Source organism: Oryx dammah, unplaced genomic scaffold, assembly GCF_014754425.2.
Source record: "Oryx dammah isolate SB20612 unplaced genomic scaffold, SCBI_Odam_1.1 HiC_scaffold_28, whole genome shotgun sequence".
Taxonomy (NCBI): Eukaryota; Metazoa; Chordata; class Mammalia; order Artiodactyla; family Bovidae; genus Oryx; species Oryx dammah.
Genome location: NW_024070212.1, coordinates 52,918,581 through 52,940,785, shown reverse-complemented (window position 1 = coordinate 52,940,785; position 22,205 = coordinate 52,918,581). Strand labels below are relative to the sequence as shown.

Here is a 22,205-nt window from a genome sequence, read left to right as displayed (position 1 = left end):
GTCTGAAAACTATGGCTCATGGGTAGCAGCTGTTTTTGAAAACAGTATTTTCTTGAAACATAGCCATGCCATCCATTTATGTATCATCGGTGGCTGCTTTATGGCAGAGTTGAGCAGTTGAGTCAGAGACCATATGGCTCACAAAGTCATGAATAGTTACTATCCCATCTTTTACAATAAAGTTAGCCAATATATGGCTATATAAAGTAAAACATTATTTTCTTGGTGAAATAATTTTAAAAATCAGAAATGTAAAATTCAGTGAAGTATAATTTATTTCCAGTTTGAAAATAATTCTTCATTGCTTTAAGAAACTTCAACCACGTACTTAGGAGTTTTGACAATTGTGATAAAGTCCTAAGTAACACTGAGAGTATTATTTTACTGGCCAAAAGAAGTAAAAAACAACTCATATTCTCTTGGGGAAAAATAAGCAGGATTTCAAGTATGACTGTTAAGAATTGGGAAAAGATTGCCTAAGGTTTAAGGTTATAAACAATCTAATAATTAATTTAGCTCAGTTTTCTAACACATTGCCTGTCATCATTTTAAGTTCATCTTCGCAAGTTATAAATTGCTACAAACACACAATATATAGTTGTCATCCTGTTACTTTCTTTAGCATCACCTAAGTTCTAAAGAGTCCCATTAAATTGTAATCTGAGTGAACTGAGCAAGAAGGAAAAGTTTCCTTCTGTAGCCCATTTATTTATGATCCAAGTTATAATCATACAAAAGGCTTCTTCCATCTTCCTGTGAAAACTGTAGAGATTCTAGATCACTGTGTAAGGTGATTTACTTTAGCTTGAAATTCACCACTAAGCATTGCCCACTGCCAGGCCCAGGAATCACATCACTGCTGACAGTCTGTGCAGTCTGGAAACAATGGGACACCATATACTATCTTCACTAAGAACCTAGAATGGTTGTCCCTGATATTGGAACCTCTTGTGTATTTGGTCAAAGTCATGACCAACTATGTCCCAAGACTGTGACCTAAGACTTTGCTCAGTATCCACTTGTCTAACTAGTGGTCATCTGGAAGAAGCAGCTCCTGATGGTATTCGTTTATGATGTCTCCTGTGCTGGCACAGAGGTGAAATGCATCTTGTTACACAGCTCACAATATTGTGAGGATGATACATGTGATTTCAATTATAGTGCTGCATGTCTTTGCAAATTTTAGTGTAATAAAAATGCAAAACCTAAATATTATCACATATGGTGACACTTTCCTTAGTTTTAAACTTCTTGAATAATGCCTTTGATGAGAGTTACCAGGAAAGCTCTATTCTTTAATTCTTTAGCTTAGGACACATGGGTGGCTTGGCTTATTCATAATCTTCTGGAGATTCTGTATTTCATTTTGAAGTCGTCTTTGCTCCTCTTGGAATCCTTCCTGTAGTAGTCGGGACTGTTCCTAAAAAATACAAATGGGGACTGAATAACGTGTATCATTAAGGAAATCTCTAACTTCTGTCTAGTTTCCACATTTCATAGATTTAAAAAAATATTTAATGTCTTCTTGAAATTTTCTCCATCATTAATATTCATTATTATTTCTTTTGAGCCTTCTAGCTCTGTGATTACTTTTCCTGAGTCTTCTTGAGTTAAGAAATATTTTTGACTCATATCTCCTGATCTGTTGGTGAATCTCAATTATCCTTCTAATTTTTTCTCCCATTAATTGTATCAAGCTTTGCGGGCAATCGTAATGAAATGTTTGACTTCAGCTCTATGCATTTTGATTTTTAAATCACACACATACACATATAATAGAGAAATAAAAGAAGAATTTTCAAAATCTGATGCAGTCTGAATCTTAGATCAGGAAATTTGATCTAAGCTTCCACAACTTGGTGGCGGTGGGAGCACAATATAGGTGAGGGAGTATCAGGGTACCAGACTTGACCATACTGAATTTCTCCATATAATATTCCCAACTTAACACACACTAGAAGCAGGGAACAGAAAAAAGTAGCAGTAACAGATGGATACAGTGGTTTAAGACTTAAGGAATCCTTTTACTTATGAAGGTTTTCTTAGAGCTAAAATTCATCCCAGGTGTGACAGGAAAAAAATCATAGATTCCTCTAAGTAGTGAAGACAGTTCAGGTATCTTTCCAAGCATTGTGACCTAATAAAATTATTTAGTCTTATCTGAACCTCTGTTTAATTTCCAAAGTAATAGGCACATAACAGTTCTTGCTTCGTATAGTACTAAGTAAGAGATACGGATAAGACCATTAAAAAAAATAATGCTTGGCAGATAATAGCCATTACTGATTGACAGATATAGTGAGAAAAGACTGGGTATGACATAGCTGCAATAACATCTTTTAACAACGAGATATTATAGGGGCCAGTTCAGGCAGGCAAAAAAGATTGAAAAGTACAAGGGAGCAAGCAAGGTCTTTCTTCTGGGTTTCATGTTCTCACTGCTGTGCCACGTATGTGAACAGGGAGTGTGGCGGGAGAACAGAATAATAGGAACCACACAGTGTTGCAATTAAATACCTGCAGTTTGAGAGCAAGAGTTCTCTCTTGCTCTTCCAGTAACTGGGCCCTATCCCTCTCCATCTTCTCAGTCAGTTGTTTCACATGTTCCTGATGGCTCTTTTCTTTCTGCTCCATCATCTGCTGGTTCTTTATTTGCATTTCCTCCAGCATTTTTGCTGCAGCCTGTGCAGATTCAGCTTTCATGCGTTCCACTGTCAGGAGGAAGAGGAGAAAGAAAAATGTATGTGGAGACCAAGTTGCTTCTTACTTCCACCTAAAGTTACCTATCACTGTTGCTACTGACTTCATATGCCCTACTCAGAAATGACTTTAGCAAGTAAGAGACATCTTTTATCCTGTTGCGACAGTTTGTGGCTCCTAGGTTTACCCAGTGGAGTTAGTTAGAACTTTTAAGAGCTTTCAGGACTGTCTAGTCTCTTGACTGGCTCCTCACCTTCAATCAACTTTTCCTTCTCTGAGAGCGTCTGGTCTGTCTGTAGAATTGCATCAGTCACAGACTCCTTGGACTTCAAGTATTCCTGAAGAATCCCATCAGCCTGGGGCCCGGAAAAAATGGGGTTAGTAGTAGGAAATGGCTGTAAGCACTTATTCCTGTTTGCCCACCACTTTTCCCTCTAGGACCTGCTCCTCTTGGCCCTGGTGTGCCTGGTGGTCAGATTCCCTATCACTGGGCTGAGCACATGCTCCAGACTGGCCAAGCAAGGTGCCCTCCCAAGCAGAATCCTTTATAAGAGGTTGATATATATGTAAATAGTAATCCTCTGTTCTTTTGACTGAGAGCTCTGATTTTGGAGCTGTTGGTGCTATGGGCCCATATGGTGTGAGCCTGTTGGAGAATGAAGGCATCATGGAGAAAGTGGATCTGAATAAAGTGGGTAGAGGGAGAATGGGAGGGAGGGAAGTATGGGGTTGAGGGGAGCCACAGTCAGAGAGATAAATGATGACATTATTTGAAATTTTGGATACATCTGGTAATCCAGTTTATAACTCAATTGTTAATTGAGTGCAGACTCTTGGATGAGCACATAGGTTATACCTGGTGTAACAGGCTCCTTGCAGTGTTTATTGAATGAGAGTGTATCAACCTTGCTTACCTGTATGCCCTTCCTAGGCTCCTGAAGATACTTCTTCTTCAGCTCTTGCATCTTCTCAATGAAGAGATGATAGCCCCCTGATTTTGAATAAATCCCCTGTTTTACATCTTCTTCTAGAGGACTGAAAATATCTTTCAGTAAAGCAGAGCAACGATCTGATGATGCTTTACTATTCTGATTACAAAAGTCTTCTCGCCTTTTGTCTAGCTGGGCCTTTAATGCAAAACAATAGGAAGTGTTAATAAACAGAGGAGTGAAAAGATGTTAGCTTGATGTTGAAATTTCTGGAAAAGCTTCTCAAAAAAATAAAAATTAAAAAGGTCTCTGACCCCTAGACAGACTTACAGGCACTCAACAGGACCATATCCTTCCTCCAGATTCTGACTTTCTACTAAAGCCCTTTCACCATGGGGTAACCTTCAGAGCAGTGATTACTAGCTATATGGTACACCTTTGGAGATAAACTCTGGCTTTTCACATTGGATCAGTGATTGCATATGAAATTAATGTGGCTCAATGTAAGTCTGCTTGTGATAACTAAAACTAACATTTTCTTAATTGCCAAAATATCCAGTGAGTCTGATAACAATGAGCATGTAATTTGATTAGAAGCTCTGCTACTTATATATGCATGTAATGAAACTATAGGGAAGAATATTTGTTTATTCATGAAAGAAAAAAGTTTCAGTGCATAAGATATATCATAAAAAAGTGGTTCTTCTTATGATAACACAGATTGGTTTTCACCACTTAAATATCTAGTGAGAATTACTTTTCTCAAAATAAACACCCATCTCATTTTCTTCTATTATTTTTACTTTCTAAGAACCTAAGCTATATAAACTTGAGAAAAAAATTACCGCTAATTGTTTTTGAAATAATTGGTCTATATCTTTGAAGGAACTCCTCATGAAGACTTCAATGGTCTCTTTCTCAGTGGCCCTGTGCAGGTCCAGCAGCTCCTGGAGGGTTTCTGTGGGCAGCTGCAGCTTCTGGCCCATCTGCTGGTCATAGTGGGCAATGGCTTTTTGTACTGCGGCTGAGTTCTCAATCTCAGCCAAGGCCAGGACTGCGTTCTCCATGCAGGGCAGATCTCCACTGTTGATGGCATTGACATAGGTCTGCACCAGGGTCCCTAGACCTACAATAGAGAACAAATGATGGTGTTTATTTTACGCAGAGTGAGGAAACTTTCTCTTCTGTGTAATTCTAATGTCTATTACCAACCACTTGTCTTACAGCCTTAATGCCTCAGCAGCATCTGAAAACCTGCTAAAAATGCAGACTCCCAGCCTCTGTCCCAGTCTGGCTGACTTAGACCCTCCTCTTTGGCAAGACCCTCAAGTGGCATGAATGTATCAAAGGTTGAGAACCTCCGTTCTGGATAGCAAAGTCCTGCATTCATTCAGTGCATTCATTTTCGCAGCAGGCATTGTTACGCCAGAAACCGTATCTCTCTCATTTATGTCTGTATCATCAGCCCTGGTAAGTCCATGGGAAACATTTGATTAATATTTGTGGAGCAAATCAAAATGAGCCCTCCATTTTGCTTATTCTAGCAGAGCGTTATAGGAGACCTTTCTGTGATATTGGAAGTATTCTGTGCGTGCTCTCCAGGGTGGGAGCCACTAGCCTCATGTAGGTGTGAGCCCTTGAGACATAGCTGTGTGATCAGCATGTTAAATTTCTATATTTTTTATTAGCTACATTTAAATTTAAATAGGCATACCTGTCTAGGGACAGCCATGTTGGACAGGGCAGGTCCAGTTTACTAGGACAATTGTCAGCTCTTAAAGCTTTTATTCTTTGCCTTTTGTGTCTTTTCTCAACTATGAAATCTGACTAATCAAACCCATCAGAAGTCTTGGTGCCATCTAGAATTTATCACGGTAATAGCAGTAGATGTGCACTTTTCAAAGTTGAAGCTACGTGGATGTTATCACACCATCCTCTTAACAGTGAGAGTGAAGACTGGGAAGAGGACTCACGAGGGCCATCCACCTTGATGCCTCCTGAGAGAGTTTTAGTTTTGGAATTGCTAAAGATGTAGGAACAGAAGACCGCAGCTTGTTGCACAAATTCGGAGTCCAGCTCATCGTCACACAGTTCCTCAAGCTGGCCCAGTTTCTTCCTATGAGTGGGCCGATCAAAGATGAAGCATTTCTTCTTTGGGAAGAACTTTCGGATACAGAGTCGAGGCAAATTAAAAGTTTTATCTTTTGGGCTGGTACCTGGAGGAAGAAAAGAGGAATTTACCTAATGTAGGGTCTTGCAAACACTTCCTGTAAAGGGTTAAACAATACATATTTTAGACTTTGGAAGCCAGATGTTCTCTTTTCTGAGTACTCAAGTTTTCTATTGTAGCCTAAAAGCAGTCATAGAGAAACTATAAATGAATGGGTATGACATTATTCCAATAAAATCTTATTTACAAAACCAACTGGCAGGCTAGATTGGACAATATTTGCCTGTAGCAATCCTTTACTGGCCCTGAACTGTGCATGGTTCATGCTTGAATTTCTTTTCTTCAAATAAATGACCATTCTACTCCTACTCTTTGGCTAATTACAGCACCACAAGCCCTAAGCATGGAGATATCCATCTAATCACAGCACAGGGAAAGGTGAAAGAAAAAGAAATGTATTCTTAGAACAGGGAGAAAAATAATCTAAAGCCAAATCTATTCATTCAGCATTACTTCTTAGTAACTTCTTAGTAACAAGCATTACTTCTTAATAATCACCCTTTGAGAAGAAATAGAAACTATAAGTAGAAGACAACTGTTGACAGAAAACTAAGGAACAATAGTTTTTAGTGTTTGTCATCTGTTTACCAATCTAAGTCCCCTTTACCTTTCCTAAGCTTGAGTGAATTCTCCAGGTACTCGTCTGCTGTGATGGACTCTCCATCTGCTTTCAAGTCTAGGGAGAAATCCCTCAGTGTCCATACAAAGTCTGGAAAGAAGCTCACAAAGTCAGCTGAATCCTCAACCCCATCCACATCAGGTGAGGATTTTGCCCTGATTCTACCTGTCAGCTCTGTCACATAGCTGAGTAGCAAAATAAGGAAAACTGGCATGAATGAAGAGTACCTCCCTCATCCTATATTAGTGCCACATACAAAACCTTTGTTTCTCCTCTGTTCTTAACCCAAGTGGCCAAAGTATCAGTTCTTCAGTAGGTTATAGGATTTTCCCCTTGCCATTGAATTCTTTTTTATATTTCGTGTTTGTTTCACCAGGATTCATAGGTAGTCAGCTGTTTTTTAAAGTTTGGTCTCCCCTCTGACTTTGATGTGGTTTGGATCCCAAAAGGATACTGCAGTTGGTCCATGGCCTGCTGGTTGATAGTTCCCATACTATTGTACACGAAAGTGCTGCTCAAGAGTATTGCTAGGGCAAAGATCCAGGAGTCATTCTGGTTGTCACCCTGGAAATCAGAACATATTTTACCAGAATTGTGTTTCATTCTTATGGCACTTTCCTGATCAGCAGTAGTAAAAGGATGCTCATGTAACGAGTGTTGTTGTTGTTGTTGTTTGAGACAAATGACCTGTAAGAAGAAACTAAATCCCAGCAAAAATGACTGTTAATAGGATTTGAAATTTGAATAGTTTTGTAATTAGTGTTTTTGGTTTACCCTGATTCTCACTGGACTCTTATGATCATTGGCAAAACAGTCATTGCAGGTGGACATTCTAAGGGCTTAAATATAATTCAAATTTAATTTTTTCTCTTTATTTTTAGAGAACAATTATCTTAATATGGGGGCAATAATAGTTGTATTTATCTCATTAAAGAATTGTTGTTCACCTAACACTTTCCACTTCTTGTCTTCTAAATAGTCCAAACAATATCAGAGGCAAGTGTAGATCTATTACATCTGTTTTATAGATCAGAATAACTTGCTAAGGTCTTTGAGGTACTGATAGACTTTAAATCCATGAGTATGGCATTTCAGAAGCTAAATCCTTAACTAAAGTTCTTTGCAGGATAAGATTAGGTTGAATTTAGTTTTTCACTGCATTGGATTTTTTATTCATTACATTGAATTTATTTGTTCTATCATTATGCATCTGGGTTATATGGCTCAGGTTATAGCCTTTTATTAATTAGAACACTGTCTACAGACCACTATGCTCTTCTTCTAGGATTCTGCCTTATGAATATTTTTCTGACCCCTGGTTGCTAAACTTGGTTTCATGGCATGTAAACAGAAATGACAAAACATGGTTAAGTAAAGGTCTTACTTAAAGGAAAATTAAATAGTGTAGAGAATACACAGACATGAGGGGCTCAGTCCAAATTGGAATCCTCATTCCTTACCTTCTCCACATCCCCCAGGCCCTCAGTATCAAGCAGAACTTAAGTGTGGTTTGGCTTCTCGGGATGAGGTACACACCACATCCAGATGCCCTTCGTGTGAGACTGCACTGTGGAGCCCAGAGAGAAGCCTGCAAGGGGGTATGGGGAAAAGAGAGGGTAGAGTTTTAATATTAGGTGGTTCTGGAAGTTGAGATGACAGTTAACAAGTCCTAAAACATCTCTTAAATCAAGTTTAGGAGAACTGAAACCACAACAAGTATTAATCTTACTTACAATCAGAGAAACAGGGCAATTAGAATATTGAATACATGAAAAGATTAAATACCTTTCACGATAAAAGCAATCAACAAGCTAGAAAGAAAAGGAAATGATCTCAACATAGTAAATAATAATAATGATTGTATTAAAAAAAACATACAGCCAACATTATACTGAACGGTGAAAGACAGAAATCATTTCTTCCACAAAAATTAACCAAAATGAACCAAAGACCTGAGAGAAAATGAAAGTGAAAGTGAAGTCTCTCAGTAGTGTCCACTCTTTGGAACCCCATGAACTGTAGCCCACCAGGCTCCTGCGTCCATGGGATTTTCCAGGCAAGAGTACTGGAGTGGGGTGCCATTTCCTTCTGCAGGGGATCTTCCCGACCCAGGGACTGGACCCAGGTCTCCCACATTCCCAACCCAGGGATTGAACCCAGGTCTCCAGCAGTGCAGGCAGACTCTTTACCCTCTGAGCCACCAGGGAAGCCCTTAAAGACCTACACGTTAGAGCTAAAACACACAGAAGAACTTCACGATTTTGGATTTGGCAATGATTTCTTGGATATGATACCCAAAACATAAATAGCAAAATAAAAATACGTAAGTTGGACTTGATCAAAATTAAAACTTTTGTGTATCAAAGGACACTTTTTATAGATTTAGGTTTGTAACTCAGAATGGGAGAAAATATTTGCTAGTTATGAATCTGATAAGGGATTGATATCCAGAATATATAAAGAAGTCCTCCAATGCAACACAAATAAGCAAACTAAAGATCATCCCAAATAAAAGAATGAGCAGAGGAGTTGAATATATGTTTCTCCAAAGAAATTATTCAAGTGATCAATAAACATATGAAAACATGCTCAACATTCCTAGTCATTAGAGATGTACAAATCAAAACCACAGTGTCTTGTAACAACCAGTATTGGAAAGTAATCGGAAACATGTATAGATAGAACTGAGTCACTTTACTATATACCTGACATTAATACAATATTGTAAATCAGCTGTACTTAAAAAAAAAAAAGCACTAGTGTAGATCTTAGTGAATCCTGAAAGTTGACTAATATTTATAAGAAAGTTGGAAATTTTAACACTGAATGAATTTGACAATATTAAATAATTTTTATTTTTAAAAAAACCACAATGAAATACTATTTTATGCCCTTTAAGATGGCCACTATGAAAAATCCAGAAAATAAGTGTTGATGAGAACATGGAGAAATTCAAACCATTGTGTGTTTCTGGTGGGAATGTAAAATGGTATAGTTTTACATTTCCACCAGAATGTAAGCACCAGAATGTGACTTCCTTTGTAGCTCAGCTGGTAGAGAATCTGCCTGCAATGCTGGAGACCTGGGTTTGATTCTTGGGTTGGGAAGATTTGCTGGAGAAGGGAACAGCTACCCACTCCAATATTCTTGCCTGGAGAATTCCATGGACAGAGGAGCCTGGCAGGCTACAGTCCATGGGGTCCAAAAAAAGAGTTGGACATGGCTAAATGACTTCCACTTTCACTTTTCTTTGGAAAGCAGTATGGCCATTTCTTTAAAAAAATGAGCACAGTATTGTCATATGACCCAGCAGTTCCACATCTTGGTGTATAAAGGAAGTGAAAGTGAGGACATGAACAGATGTTTGTGTACCAATGTTCTTAGTAACATTATTCATAGTAGCCAAAACAAGGAAACAGTCCAAATGTCCATCACCTAGATGATTGGATAAACAAATTAGTATCACATACAATTATTCAGCCTTTAAAAGGAAGAGAATTTGATCCATGCTACAACATTGTTGGACCTTGAAGACATTATCCTCAGTGAAATAAGCCAATCATTAAAGGACACTCATGTCTAATTCCTCTTGTATGAGACCAGTCAAATTTATATACAATATAGAAGGGTGGTTGTCAAGGTGGTTGGGGCATTATTGTTTATTGGGGTACAGAGTTCCTGTTGGAGGAAGTTTATGGAGATGCATGTTGGTGATATTTATACAACAGAGTGAATTAACTTAATACCATAGAATTTTTAAAAACAGTTACATTGATAAATTTTGTGGTAAGTTTTATGTTATCTATATCTTACAACAGTTGAAGAAAAGAATAGCCAATACAAATTTAAACATTTTTTTAAATCTTAGAGATCAGTGGAAAATGTTCTTACTACATGAATATCTTTATAAGAGTCTTGTAGTTTATTGTTATATACATTACCTATTTTTTATCACCACATTAGTCTTTCTAGGAAAGGAACAATTTATGCTTTTGAAAAAGAAACTAAGGCAAAGTGCAAAGAGTGGTGAGCTGATTCTTTCAGGTCATAGTGATGACAAGAACATAGCTGTGGACTGAAAGTTAGCTTTCAATATTCCTCCCAGGTCTCTCACTTGCTCTCCTCACATCACTGTGCTGCACGCTGGGGGTGTGGGTGGACAGAGGGACTTGGCTAGGCTCTGCTGGGGCCACTCACCCTTGTTCTTCCCAGCCAGCTTGTTCATCAGGTAGGATTTGCCTGTGCGGTAGAGGCCCACGATAGCCACCACCACAGCAGGCTGCCTGATGGCAGACAGGATCTTCAGGGCTTTTGGATTAACCAGCAGTCTCCCATTATTGTTCTCAATGAGGCACTCTGGGCCTGGCATGTGGATCTCTGAGACCATGTCCCTTTGTCTGCAAGGGAAGATATGGGATGAATTAGAATTTCCAGTCTAAACAGATCAAGAACTTTCATGAGGTTATTTTGCATTCAGAAGGAGAAATCATAGAATCCCCCCACATGGCCAAAAGTTGTTTGTCAACAGAGAGAGATGAGGGAAAGATCTGCCTCCTTTTAGAAAGTTACAGAAGTACAATCAGAGTAGTTCATTAAAAATGTTGATATGACAGTGACTTATCAGCCAACATTCAGCCACCCTCATGCACAAAATCTTCCATTTAGTTTACATGTAAATCTTTCCTTTTGGATTCTCATTTAAAAATTTATACTAGACATTAAGTGTAAAATAGAATAGGATTCAGAGAGATTTGTTGTACTTACTATGTATGAGAGATTTGCTATTTATTTATTCACGAATTCTTACTATGAATAAGGAATTTCATGAATAAATGTTCATTGCTTGATATATCTCTGAACAATTTCTAATGATTTGAAATGCATGTTTTTTTCATTAGTTATCCTTATTTCCACTGGAATAAATGTCCACAGAACTTCACACACTGCTATTCTAGAAGGGGAACTTACTTTAGCAAATTTTATAAAAAACATGTAACTTTGTGAAACACATGGCTCAAGACTCTTCCAAAACCTTGGTATGGGCTTGTGGAAGCAAGAGATTTGAAAGTTAAAATTTATTACCTTCAGAATAAATAGCCTACAACAAGGTGGGGATAAACCTCACAACTGCAAATATGCATGTCGCTGAAAATTGTTTGTATATACGTATGTGTGTATGTTTGTAAGGGAAAAAAGGACAATGAAATAAAGATTAAAAGATCAGGAAGCATATCAGGAGAGCTGGAGAAGAAAGTTGTTGAAATAGCTGAATTTCCAGCCATACAATTCTAAGTTTTCTGTTTTGTTCTTTTTCCCCATGTTGTAGAAGAGAAGTGAGGCAGGAAGAGAAGGAAGAGGGGTAGAAGTAAGGAGAGAGGGATGGGGAGGCAAAAAGGGAGGGGGGAAGCTGAAAAGGAGAGAGAGAGCTGTCAGAGAGTAGGTGATAAAGGGAGCTAGTGCCAAGTCAAGGAAGTCAGCAGAAGAATTTCTAGAAGGCAAGATCATAACTCCTTGAGAGCCCAGAGAGGGCAAAGTAAACAATGATGGTGCCTTTAGCATTGCACTATGGTAGAGTCTTTAAAGAGGAAGCTTTTTAGTAAAGTAGTGGGGTTGAATTCCGCTCCTAAGGCGTAAGACATCCTCAAGTTGGCACCAAGAAATTGAATGTAGTGAAACCTGTGGTATTTCTAAAACAAGAAGTCCACTTTGAAACAAAGTTCACAAGTAGGGCTGAAGAGTATGTTGTCTTCATGAATCCCTATCTTTCACTTTGATTTTCAGGTTTTTCTCTGTCTTCAGAGTGTCAGGTGGCTGTTACCACTACATCTCATTTAGTATTATTTCCTTTTCATGAAAATAACGTATTTGTCACCCTGTCAGTTTCTTAGCTGCAGTCAAATCAGTATTGAACAAATATAATAAAGACACTGGTAATATAACTGTGCCCCAGTCAACACAGACAACATCAGCAAAGAGAAGGGCAATACTCATTCATTTCAAGCTATCAGATTAGCCCAGTAATTCCACACAAGCACAGTCATGACCCAGGACATGCTGCCACTTGATAACACCAGGATGTCATCCAACCTTGTGTCTCATGTCAGGATGAGCTGCAGCCTGTCTTGATGCTGGTCATTTTAAACAATTTTTACTTTATTTTTAATTAGAGGAAAATTACTCTACAATATTGTGATGGTTTCTGCCATACATAAGCATGAATCAGCCATAAGTATACATATCCCCTGCTGCCAAGTTGTCCTCCCACCTACCTCCCCATCCAAACCCTCTAGGTCCTCACAGAGCACCAGTTTTGGGTTCCCTCCATCATACAATGCTGATCATTTTTTAGAAAACTAATGAACTCTTGCAGACCCCTTCCCACCCCTGCGCTAATCTTATCATGGTCTCCTTCTCCCAGAGCAGGGCTCCTTTAGCACTGGATAGAAAAATGCTCTGAGGAAAAATTGGAGTTCTTACCTGTTTTCTTCTCAGCTTAGTTGGAGTGGTTCTGCAACTTCTCTGTCTCTCACTAGATGTTTAGACTTCTGTTTCACCCACTCGTATCCTAGGTCTTGCTTGCTTTCCTTCAGCAACCAGACAGAAGTAAAGCAACCTCTTTAACAGCTTTAGAGTAATATGAAACTGAAAGCACTGAGAGCAAAGCAATGACTCAACAACCATAAAAGGAAATTTTGGAAGCTGTCCTAGTATGAGGGAAGATGGGTTTCACACAATTTCTCAACTAGAACCTTCACATTAATTATTTTGAAAGACATCTTAGAGATCATTTAATATTTTGAAAAGTGTCTACTAGAAACTTAAATATAATGGAATGTGTCTCAGAATTGGGGATCAGTTTAGGAAACCTAGAAGAGGAAGCATATTAATTTTTAGGTTTAATTTCCTTAAATAATGGACACACAGTGGACATGGCTCCTCATTTATGCATGCCATAAGTGAGGAAAAAGACACATCTTACACATTTATGAACACACGTTCCATGCACTGTGCTGACGGTTCTACATGGGTTAAATATTGATATCTCACAACAGACATTTCCCCACCATTTTATAGAAACTGAGACACAGAAAGATTTAATATCTTGTCTCATATTACAGCACTGTAAATTAGCTGAACCAAATCATTCTTGTTCCAAACCTTCCAGTTTAACCTCTTCAATATACTGCCTTTCTTTGTCTGTTCAGTGAATAGCAGTAGAAGTAACAGCTTTATTTTTCTTGATTGTTCTAAGGAGCACACATTTTACAAGTCTAATTCAATCCTGAGTATAATCATGCAAAATAAGTGGTCTTGTCTCCATCTTACAGTGAAAAAACAAGAAGCCTTGAGGGAGGGTAAATAACATGCCTGGTCAAATTCACTAAGCACGGCATAGAGGTGGGATGTGAATTTGAAACTGTGTTTCCTTTAAACTCTTCTGTTTCTCCTCCTCAGTAGGGCTTCTGAAGGAGGGAATAGGAAAGTGAGGAGGAAGAGAGATATTCAAGGAGGAAAGGAAATATTTATAAGTTCTTCTGATCTCATGGTACATTGGTGTTTCTCCCCATGTGGAAGCCAGTGGCTGAAGTTTAACAAATAGAATTATTTGTTTTATTTTATTTTGTTTTATTATTATTTAACAAATAATTCTATTTGTTACATTATTTTCTTTTCTTCTTTGTTATTATCTTTTAAAGTGTCTCTGAGTAAGAAGTACTTCAACTTATTTTGAAAAAATTTGATTTATCTGGGTCTTCCATTTGCTGGAAGGGCTTCCCTGGTGGCTCAGATGGTAAAGAAATTGCCTGCAATGTGGGAGACCTCGGTTCGATCCCTGGGTCTGGAAGATCCCCTGGAGAAGAGAATGGCTACCCACTCCAGTATTCTTGCCTGGAGAATCCCATGGACAGAGGAGCCTGGTGGGCTACAGTTCATGGAGTCACAAAGAGTCAGACACAACTGAGTGACTAACACTTGCACTTTCACTTGTTGGAACACACTCAGGTTCCTCTTGTCTTAGCAATCTGTGTATAACAATTTGCTGCATGTGAACCTGTCTTATGCCAGGTCTTGGCAAGACTGATTCCTTCTTGTTCTGTTGGTCTCAGCTAAATAGTATCTTCTCATTGAGGTCTTCCATGATCACTAATCTCTGTCCTATCATTCTGTGTTTTTTTTTTTTTTTTTTTTTTACTTTTCCCTATGACTACCTGAAATTCAAGTTCATAAAAGCATTGACTCCTTGTGTCAACTGATATATCTCCAGCACTTAAAACACAGTTTGACTGAGAGTATAAGCTCAATGGGTATTATATGTGACTAAGTATAAAACAACTTCAAATATGACAGTAAAAACACTATTTGCTAACTTGAAGTGTAGAAGAAATATTAAAATGCTTTTGTAAAGCATTTAATTTATTTGTTAATTTACTTACATTTTAAAATTATATATTTTATATATATGTAAATCTACTTCTGCTTCATTGACTATGCCTAAGCCTTTGTGTAGATCACAACAAACTATGGAAAATTCTTCAAGATGGGAATACCAGACCACCTGACCTGCTTGCTGAGAAGTCTGTATGCTGATCAGGAAGCAACAGTTAGAACTGGACATGGAACAATGGATTGGTTCCAAATAGGGAAAGGAGTACGTCAAGGCTGTATATTGTCACCCTGCTTATTTAACTTATATGCAGAGTACATCATGACAAATACTGGGCTGGATGAAGCACAAGCTGGAATCAAGATTGCCGGGAGAAATATCAATAACCTCAGATATGCAGATAAGACCACCCTTATGGCAGAAGCAAAGAAGTGAAAAGCTTCTTGATGATAGTGAAAGGGGAGAGTGAAAAAGCTGGCTTAAAACTCAACATTCAGAAAACTAAAATCATGGCATCTAGTCCCATCACTTCATGGGAAATAGATGAGGAAACAGTGGAAACAGTGACAGACTTTACTTTTTTGGGTTCCAAAATCACTGCAGTGGTGACTGCAGCCATGAAATTAAAAGATGCTTGCTCCTTGGAAGGAAAGTTATGATTAACCTAGACAGCATATTAAAAAGCAGAGACATTACTTTGCTGACAAATGTCCGTCTAGTCAAGGCTGTGGTTTTTCCGATAGTCATGTATGGATGTGAGAGTTGGACTGTAAAGAAAGCTGAGCGCTGAAGAATTGATGCATTTGAACTGGGTTGTTAGAGAAGACTCTTGAGAGTCCCTTGTACTGCAAGGAAATCCAACCAATCCATCCTAAAGGAAATCAGTCCTGAATATTCATTGGAAGGACTGATTCTGAAGCTGAAACTCCAATACTTTAGCCACCTGATGCGAAGAACTGACTCACTGGAAAAGACCCTGACGCTGGGAAAGATTGAAAGCGGGAGGAGAAGGGGACAAGAGAGGATGAGACGGTCAGATGGCATCACCAACTCAATGGACATGAGTTTGAGTAAACTCTGGGAGTTGTTGATAGACAAGGAGGCCAGGCAAGCTGTAGTCAATGGGGTCACAAAGAATCAGACACAACTAAGCGACTCAACTGAACTGAATGCTGACATATTTTTCTTACATTTTATAAAATAACTTTTTTATTGAAATATAGTTGATTTACAATATTACATTAGTTTCAAGTGTACTACATAATGACTTGACATATGCTACATTATGGAATGATCATCACAATAAATCTGTAACCATCAGTGCCCTTGCAAAGTTATTAAAGTATCATTGACCATATAGCTTATTCAGTATATTACATTACTGTGGTTTATGCATTATATAAACGGAGGTTTGTAACTCAATCCCCTTCACCCTTTTGCCTGCCATGGCTCTGTATTTGCAAAAGTGTACGGAAACACTGTGGTACTGTGGCCTTACTCACTATACTAACTGTGACATTCCAATTAGTCATGTTATAAAGTAAAAAATCTCTGACTCTCCTCTACTTTTTCTTATGAGACAGCACTTTGTTCTGTCAATTAAGGACAGCTTGCAACTGTTCTATTGGAATGTTCTATGCCAGTCCAAAGCGAAAGCAAGCTTAGTTTCTCAGAAATGGACTAGATGTTAGGAAACCAGCTCCTTCCTGATTAGTACAATGGCTTATGTGCAGTTTTGTGTTTGTTTTTTTTTTGTGTGTGTGTGCATGTGTGTCTCTCAAGCTGCTTGAAATATTTCCTAGGGACATTTTTTTCTAAATCCTGGCCAGGAGGAAGCTGTAATTCCTCATTTTCCTGTATATGTGGAGTTGCAGTCTCTAGAACATTTACATTATTCTAAAAATAGCCACAGATCAAGTTAATTTGCAGGTTAGTATGATTGCATTAAACCTTTGTATGTGTATAAATGCTTAATGTTTTCAAATGCTGTCCAAATTTTAGTTTCCATAAAACAGACTCTGAATTTTAAGTTTGGAATGTTTTTATATTAAATTGCTTGACATGTGAAAAACTTCATGCAGCCTGTTCTAGTGTACTCAATACCAGGGATGTTATTCAGCTGGAGGCACTAAGATTCATATACACAGGAATCAAGACAGCACATGAGAAAATAATCTGCAATATATTGTATGTATAGGAAACATATGTACTTGTGTGCACCTCTGCTAGGTACAGAAGGGCGTGTAAAGATCAATTAGACATAGTCGTAGCCCTAAATACAGCTTAATCTAGTGGGTGAGATTGACTTGTACTCAAATAATAAAAAGAAAGGAATGGAAAGGATAGGAGGGAGGAGCACTATTATCCACATAGTAGTCTCAAGATCTCAGATTAGAACATTTAAAGCTTTACCCCATGAGGAATTGATGTTAGTTATAGGAAATAGATTGAATTTTAAGTATTTTTTAAAATAGTCTGACAGTTCTAATTAATATTTAACTTTATTTCTCAACCATCTATTCTGTCCTGTCTGTTCATCCTAGTAAACTCAGTAAAACACTTCAAATAACTATCATTTATATGTTGTTTCAATAATTTAGTGAATTCTTTGGAATATATGATTTGGTTCTTCTTACCCACAAATTCTTAGTGAAAATTAGGATCATTTTGTGAAATTCCTCCATAGTTGGGATTATGTCACATAAAACAGGAAAATACAAATGACTTATAGATACTATTTTTAGTTAATTGTTTTTATATTTGAGTATGGATTGCTACTTTATTTAAAACCATTTTTTAGTCTTTCAGTATTATTGTGTAGTTTTCTATAATTCTTTTCACATTCAAATTTGAATTTGCCTTATTATTTTTCCTGTTTATTTGTAATTAAAAAACAAATAACAAATTTTACACTATTTTAAGTGTACAAATTAAATATATTTAAATGTTAATTATATTCACATCATTGTGGAACAGATCTCCAGAGCTTATTTATCCTGCAAAACCAAAACTCTATACCTACTGAACAACTTCCCATTACCCTCTTCCACCATCCCACCTTCTGTTTATATGAGTTTGAACTACCTTACATATTTTATGTAAGTGGAATCAGAAAGTATTGCTCGCTTTTTTAGCTGGGCTATTTTAATTAAAATAATGGTTTCATGTTTAACCCATGTTATAGCATGTGGCAAGATTTTTCTTTTTTAAAGCTAATATTTTCCTTGTGTGTATCTACAGCATTTTTTTATACATCCATCTGTTGATACAGGCATATGGTTTATTGTCATCTCTTGACTATTCTGAAAAATGCTCAGTGTGAATACTTCTCTTTGAGATACTGCTTTTAATTCTTTTGGACATGTACCCAGTAGAGGAATTTCTGGCTCATACGATAACTCTACTTTAATTGTTTGAGGACTCACTGTACAGTTTTCCATAGGAGCTGTATAATTTTTCATTTACACTCACAATTCACAAGAGCTCCAATTTCTTCATATGGTCATCAATATTTGTTATTTCCTATTTTTTAATAGTGGCCATGCTCATATATGGGGCTTCCCAGGTGGTGCTAGTAGTAAGGAATCTGACTGCCAACAGAGGAGATGCAAGAGATGCAGGTTTGATCCCTGGGTTGAGAAGATCCCCTGGAGGAGGAAACAGCACCCTACTCCACAATTCTTGCCTGGAAAATTCCAAGGGTGGAGGAGCCTGGTGAGCTACAGTCCATGGGGTGGCCAAGAGTTGGACACAACTGAGCAACTGAGCACACACATGCATTGTTGTATACCTTTCAGCTCTAAATATTGTGTGATTCTGTTCTACAAGTGAGCTAATGGAAAAATGGCAGAGATTATATTTTTCCAGCACTTCACAGGTAAGTCTGGACACATGATTAAGTTTGAAAGTGGAATATGAGCTGAAGCACATGTGTGTCTCTGGAATGGAGCTGCAGAATGCTGTGCCTATACTTGGCCAACCTGTGTTTCCCTTCTTATTGTCTGAATTACAGATTTCACAGTAGTCAAGTTCTGACCTTATAGGTAAGCCAAATATCTTAGTGGGTACAGAACATCAAACTGAAAGAAAATTAAATCCCTGAATGACCCTTTCACATAAGCCTTCAGTGTTAGAACTATATCAATCATGCCTTCTAACCCATAGCAACAGCCTTTTGATCTCTATCTCCAATATCCATTTTATTCTCTCCTCCTGCCATCAGAGAGATGGTCCTCTAGCACAGCTCTGGGCAAGCCTAATAATAACCTTCAAGACTCTACCTGTCTTGAAGTCCATAACTCATGTCCCAACACATCTTTCAAACTCTTTCTCTGCAAGCTGCTACATGACTACAGCGGATTAGGGCTGACCCCTAGAATCCCACCTCTGTCTATGTGCTTATTCTCCTCCTACTCCCTTGGTTTACAGATCCCAGTAAAACATACCCCCATGTGTTGCAGGAAAGCCATGGCATGCCCCACCTTGAGTACCCCAAAATATGGACTGTTTAAAAAACGGATCCTCTAATTTCACCATGATATCTTAAAAGAAGAATATTTTTTAATACTTCAAATTAGGAAGGAGAAGATATGAACTCATATTAAGACACAGATTTTCTATAAAAAAATGTGGTTGGTTGCATGTCATCACATGCCAAAGGAAATGGATATATTTAATTTTTTAAATTAGAAATTTATTTCCTGAATTTTCTCCATGTGAAGATTTTTTTATTCCTTTATTTATTTTTTAATTGAAGGATAATTGCTTTACAGAAATTTTGTAAGTTTCTGCCAAACATCAATATGAATTGGCCACAGGTCAAAATCTTTCTTGATTCATCTGTCATTTTAAGACTCTCTTTTTGACAGTTTTATAAAAAATGAATCTCTAATATTTAAGTGTTAGTTCATATTATGGCATTGTCAAAGAGTCAACTTTATACTAAGATACTGCTGAAAATGGAATTAACACTTTCCATGTCTTGTCATCCACTCAGAATATTCTGGGCAAAGTGGTTGATGATCCAACGTGCACAGAGATTCCATGACACAGTTCCTATCTGTATCCATCCAGAAGACAACAGATGTCATAAAAGAGTAATTGGATTGTGCAATTCTAGTTCACTAGTTCAACACAGAGGAGTGTCTTACATTCCTATAGTTTTAGTTTCTCCAAAATTATTGCTCACGCTAACACTCAATGATTATCAGAAGAAGAAAAACTGAAAGCTGAAAGGATAAATGTTTGAAGATTTGACAGATTTCAAAAACTTAACTATTCACTTTTAAATTATTTTATTTTTTAAAAATAAGATATTGAAGTAGGATTGATTTACAGTGTGTTAATTTCTACTGTACAGTGACATGATTCAGTTTGAGTCTTTATTTATGCATCACTGAAAGTGAACTCCCCAAATATACAAATCCTGGTCCCCCAATTCTGCATTCATCCCAGGGAAAAAAATAGAAAATAAGTATCTAAGTGATAGTGATTATTTTGAACTACAAAATCATAGTTTTATAAATATAAATAGATCTTTCCATGGGGCACCTTTGGACAAGAGAGCTCCTCTGACATGGGCTCCAGGATGGCCTGAAGGACTGTCTAAAGCCATGACAAACCTAGACAGCATATTAAAAGCAGAGACATTACTTTTTACATTACTATGGTGACTGTAGCCTTGAAATTAAAGATGCTTACTCCTTGGAAGAAAAGTTATGACCAACCTAGATAGCATATTCAAAAGCAGAGATGTTACTTTGCCGACTAAGGTCCATCTAGTCAAGGCTATGGTTTTTCCTGTGGTCATGTATGGATGTGAGAGTTGGACCGTGAAGAAGGCTGAGCGCCGAAGAATTGATACATTTGAACTGTGGTGTTGGAGAAGACTCTTGAGAGTCCCTTGGACTGCAAGGAGATGCAGCCAGTCCATCCTTCTGTGCACAGAGCTTGGACAATGAGAATCATAGGAAAAATTTTTCCCTGGTCTTTTAATTTGTTATCTTTATTCAACTTTTGTGACATATTCTTGTGAATTGTAAACTCATATGTTGGATGATGAGGTTAAATTGTTCAGTCGCTAAATTGTGTCCTATTCTTTGTGACCCTGTGGACTCCAACACTTCACCATGCTTCCTGCTTCCTGTTCTTCACCATCTCCTGGAGTTTTTCTCAAACTCATGTCCATTGAGTTGGTGATGCCATACTATCACTATTTTTTTTTTTTTTTGCTAAATATGTACTATATTTGCTCATTTAGAGCTTCTTCAAACTGATTCTTGTGTAATGGTGCAATATGCTAGAGTTTAACCACTTTTCTATGTATGGCCATTTAAATTGCTTTCAATATTTTGCAATTACAAACAATGCTGAAATTAAAAGATGCTTACTCCTTGGAAGTAGCAAAGTAATACTCCATTGTGTATATGTACCACAGACCTACAAACCTTCTCATATTTTTTCTTTTTTTAATATAAATTTATTTATTTTAATTGGAGGCTAATTACTTTAAAATATTGTATTGGTTTTGCCATACATCAACATGAATCAGCCACAGGTATACACGTGTTCCCCATCCTGAACCCCCCTCCCTCCTCCCTCCCTGTACCATCCCTCTGGGTCATCCCAGTGCACCAGCCCCAAGCACCTGTATCATGCATTGAACCTAGACTGGCAATTCATTTCATATATAATATTATACATGTTTCAATGCCATTCTCCCAAATCATCCCACCCTCTTCTTCTCCCAGAGAGTCCAAAGACTGTTCACTACATCTGTGTCTCTTTTGCTGTCTCGCATACAGGGTTATCATTACCTTCTTTCTAAATTCCATATGTATGTGTTAGTATACTGTATTGGTGTTTTTCTTTCTGGCTTACTTCACTCTGCATAATCGGCTCCAGTTTCATCCACCTCATTAGAACTGATTCAAATGTATTCTTCTTAATGGCTGAGTAATACTCCATTGTGTATATGTACCACAGCTTTCTTATCCATTCATCTGCTGATGCACATCTAGGTTGCTTCCATGTCCTGGCTATTATAAACAGTACACGTGTCTCTTTCAGTTCTGGTTTCCTCAGTGTGTATGCCCAGCAGTGGGATTGCTGGGTCATAAGGCAGCTCTATTTGCAGTTTTTTAAGGAATCTCCACACTGTTCTCCACAGTGGCTGTACTAGTTTGCATTCCCACCAACAGTGTAAGAGGGTTCCCTTTTCTCCACACCCTCTCCAGCATTTATTGCTTATAGACTTTTGGATCACAGCCATTCTGACTGGCATGAAATGGTACCTCATTGTGGTTTTCATTTGCATTTCTCTGATAATGAGTGATGTTGAGC

General features: G+C 37.7%; 1 protein-coding gene across 2 annotated transcripts; it reads right to left on the bottom strand.

Annotated features, from left to right (window-relative positions):
• Positions 1–257: 257 nt before the first annotated feature.
• On the bottom strand, positions 258–13,116 carry LOC120856896 (guanylate-binding protein 1-like). Of its 2 annotated transcripts, XM_040232381.1 has the most exons (11): positions 12,956–13,116; positions 10,676–10,875; positions 7,939–8,066; positions 6,933–7,042; positions 6,467–6,663; positions 5,603–5,845; positions 4,475–4,755; positions 3,615–3,827; positions 2,954–3,056; positions 2,518–2,711; positions 258–1,420 (listed from the first exon to the last, which is right to left on the bottom strand). In XM_040232381.1, exons 4-11 carry the CDS (start codon positions 6,968–6,970, stop codon positions 1,304–1,306), a joined length of 1,386 nt encoding a protein of 461 aa, XP_040088315.1. In that variant the 5' UTR covers positions 6,971–7,042; positions 7,939–8,066; positions 10,676–10,875; positions 12,956–13,116; the 3' UTR covers positions 258–1,303. The 2 variants fall into 2 exon arrangements, with proteins under 2 accessions (XP_040088315.1, XP_040088314.1); XM_040232380.1 differs by lacking the exons at positions 7,939–8,066; positions 10,676–10,875; positions 12,956–13,116 and having other exon boundaries at positions 6,933–7,278.
• Positions 13,117–22,205: the final 9,089 nt, after the last annotated feature.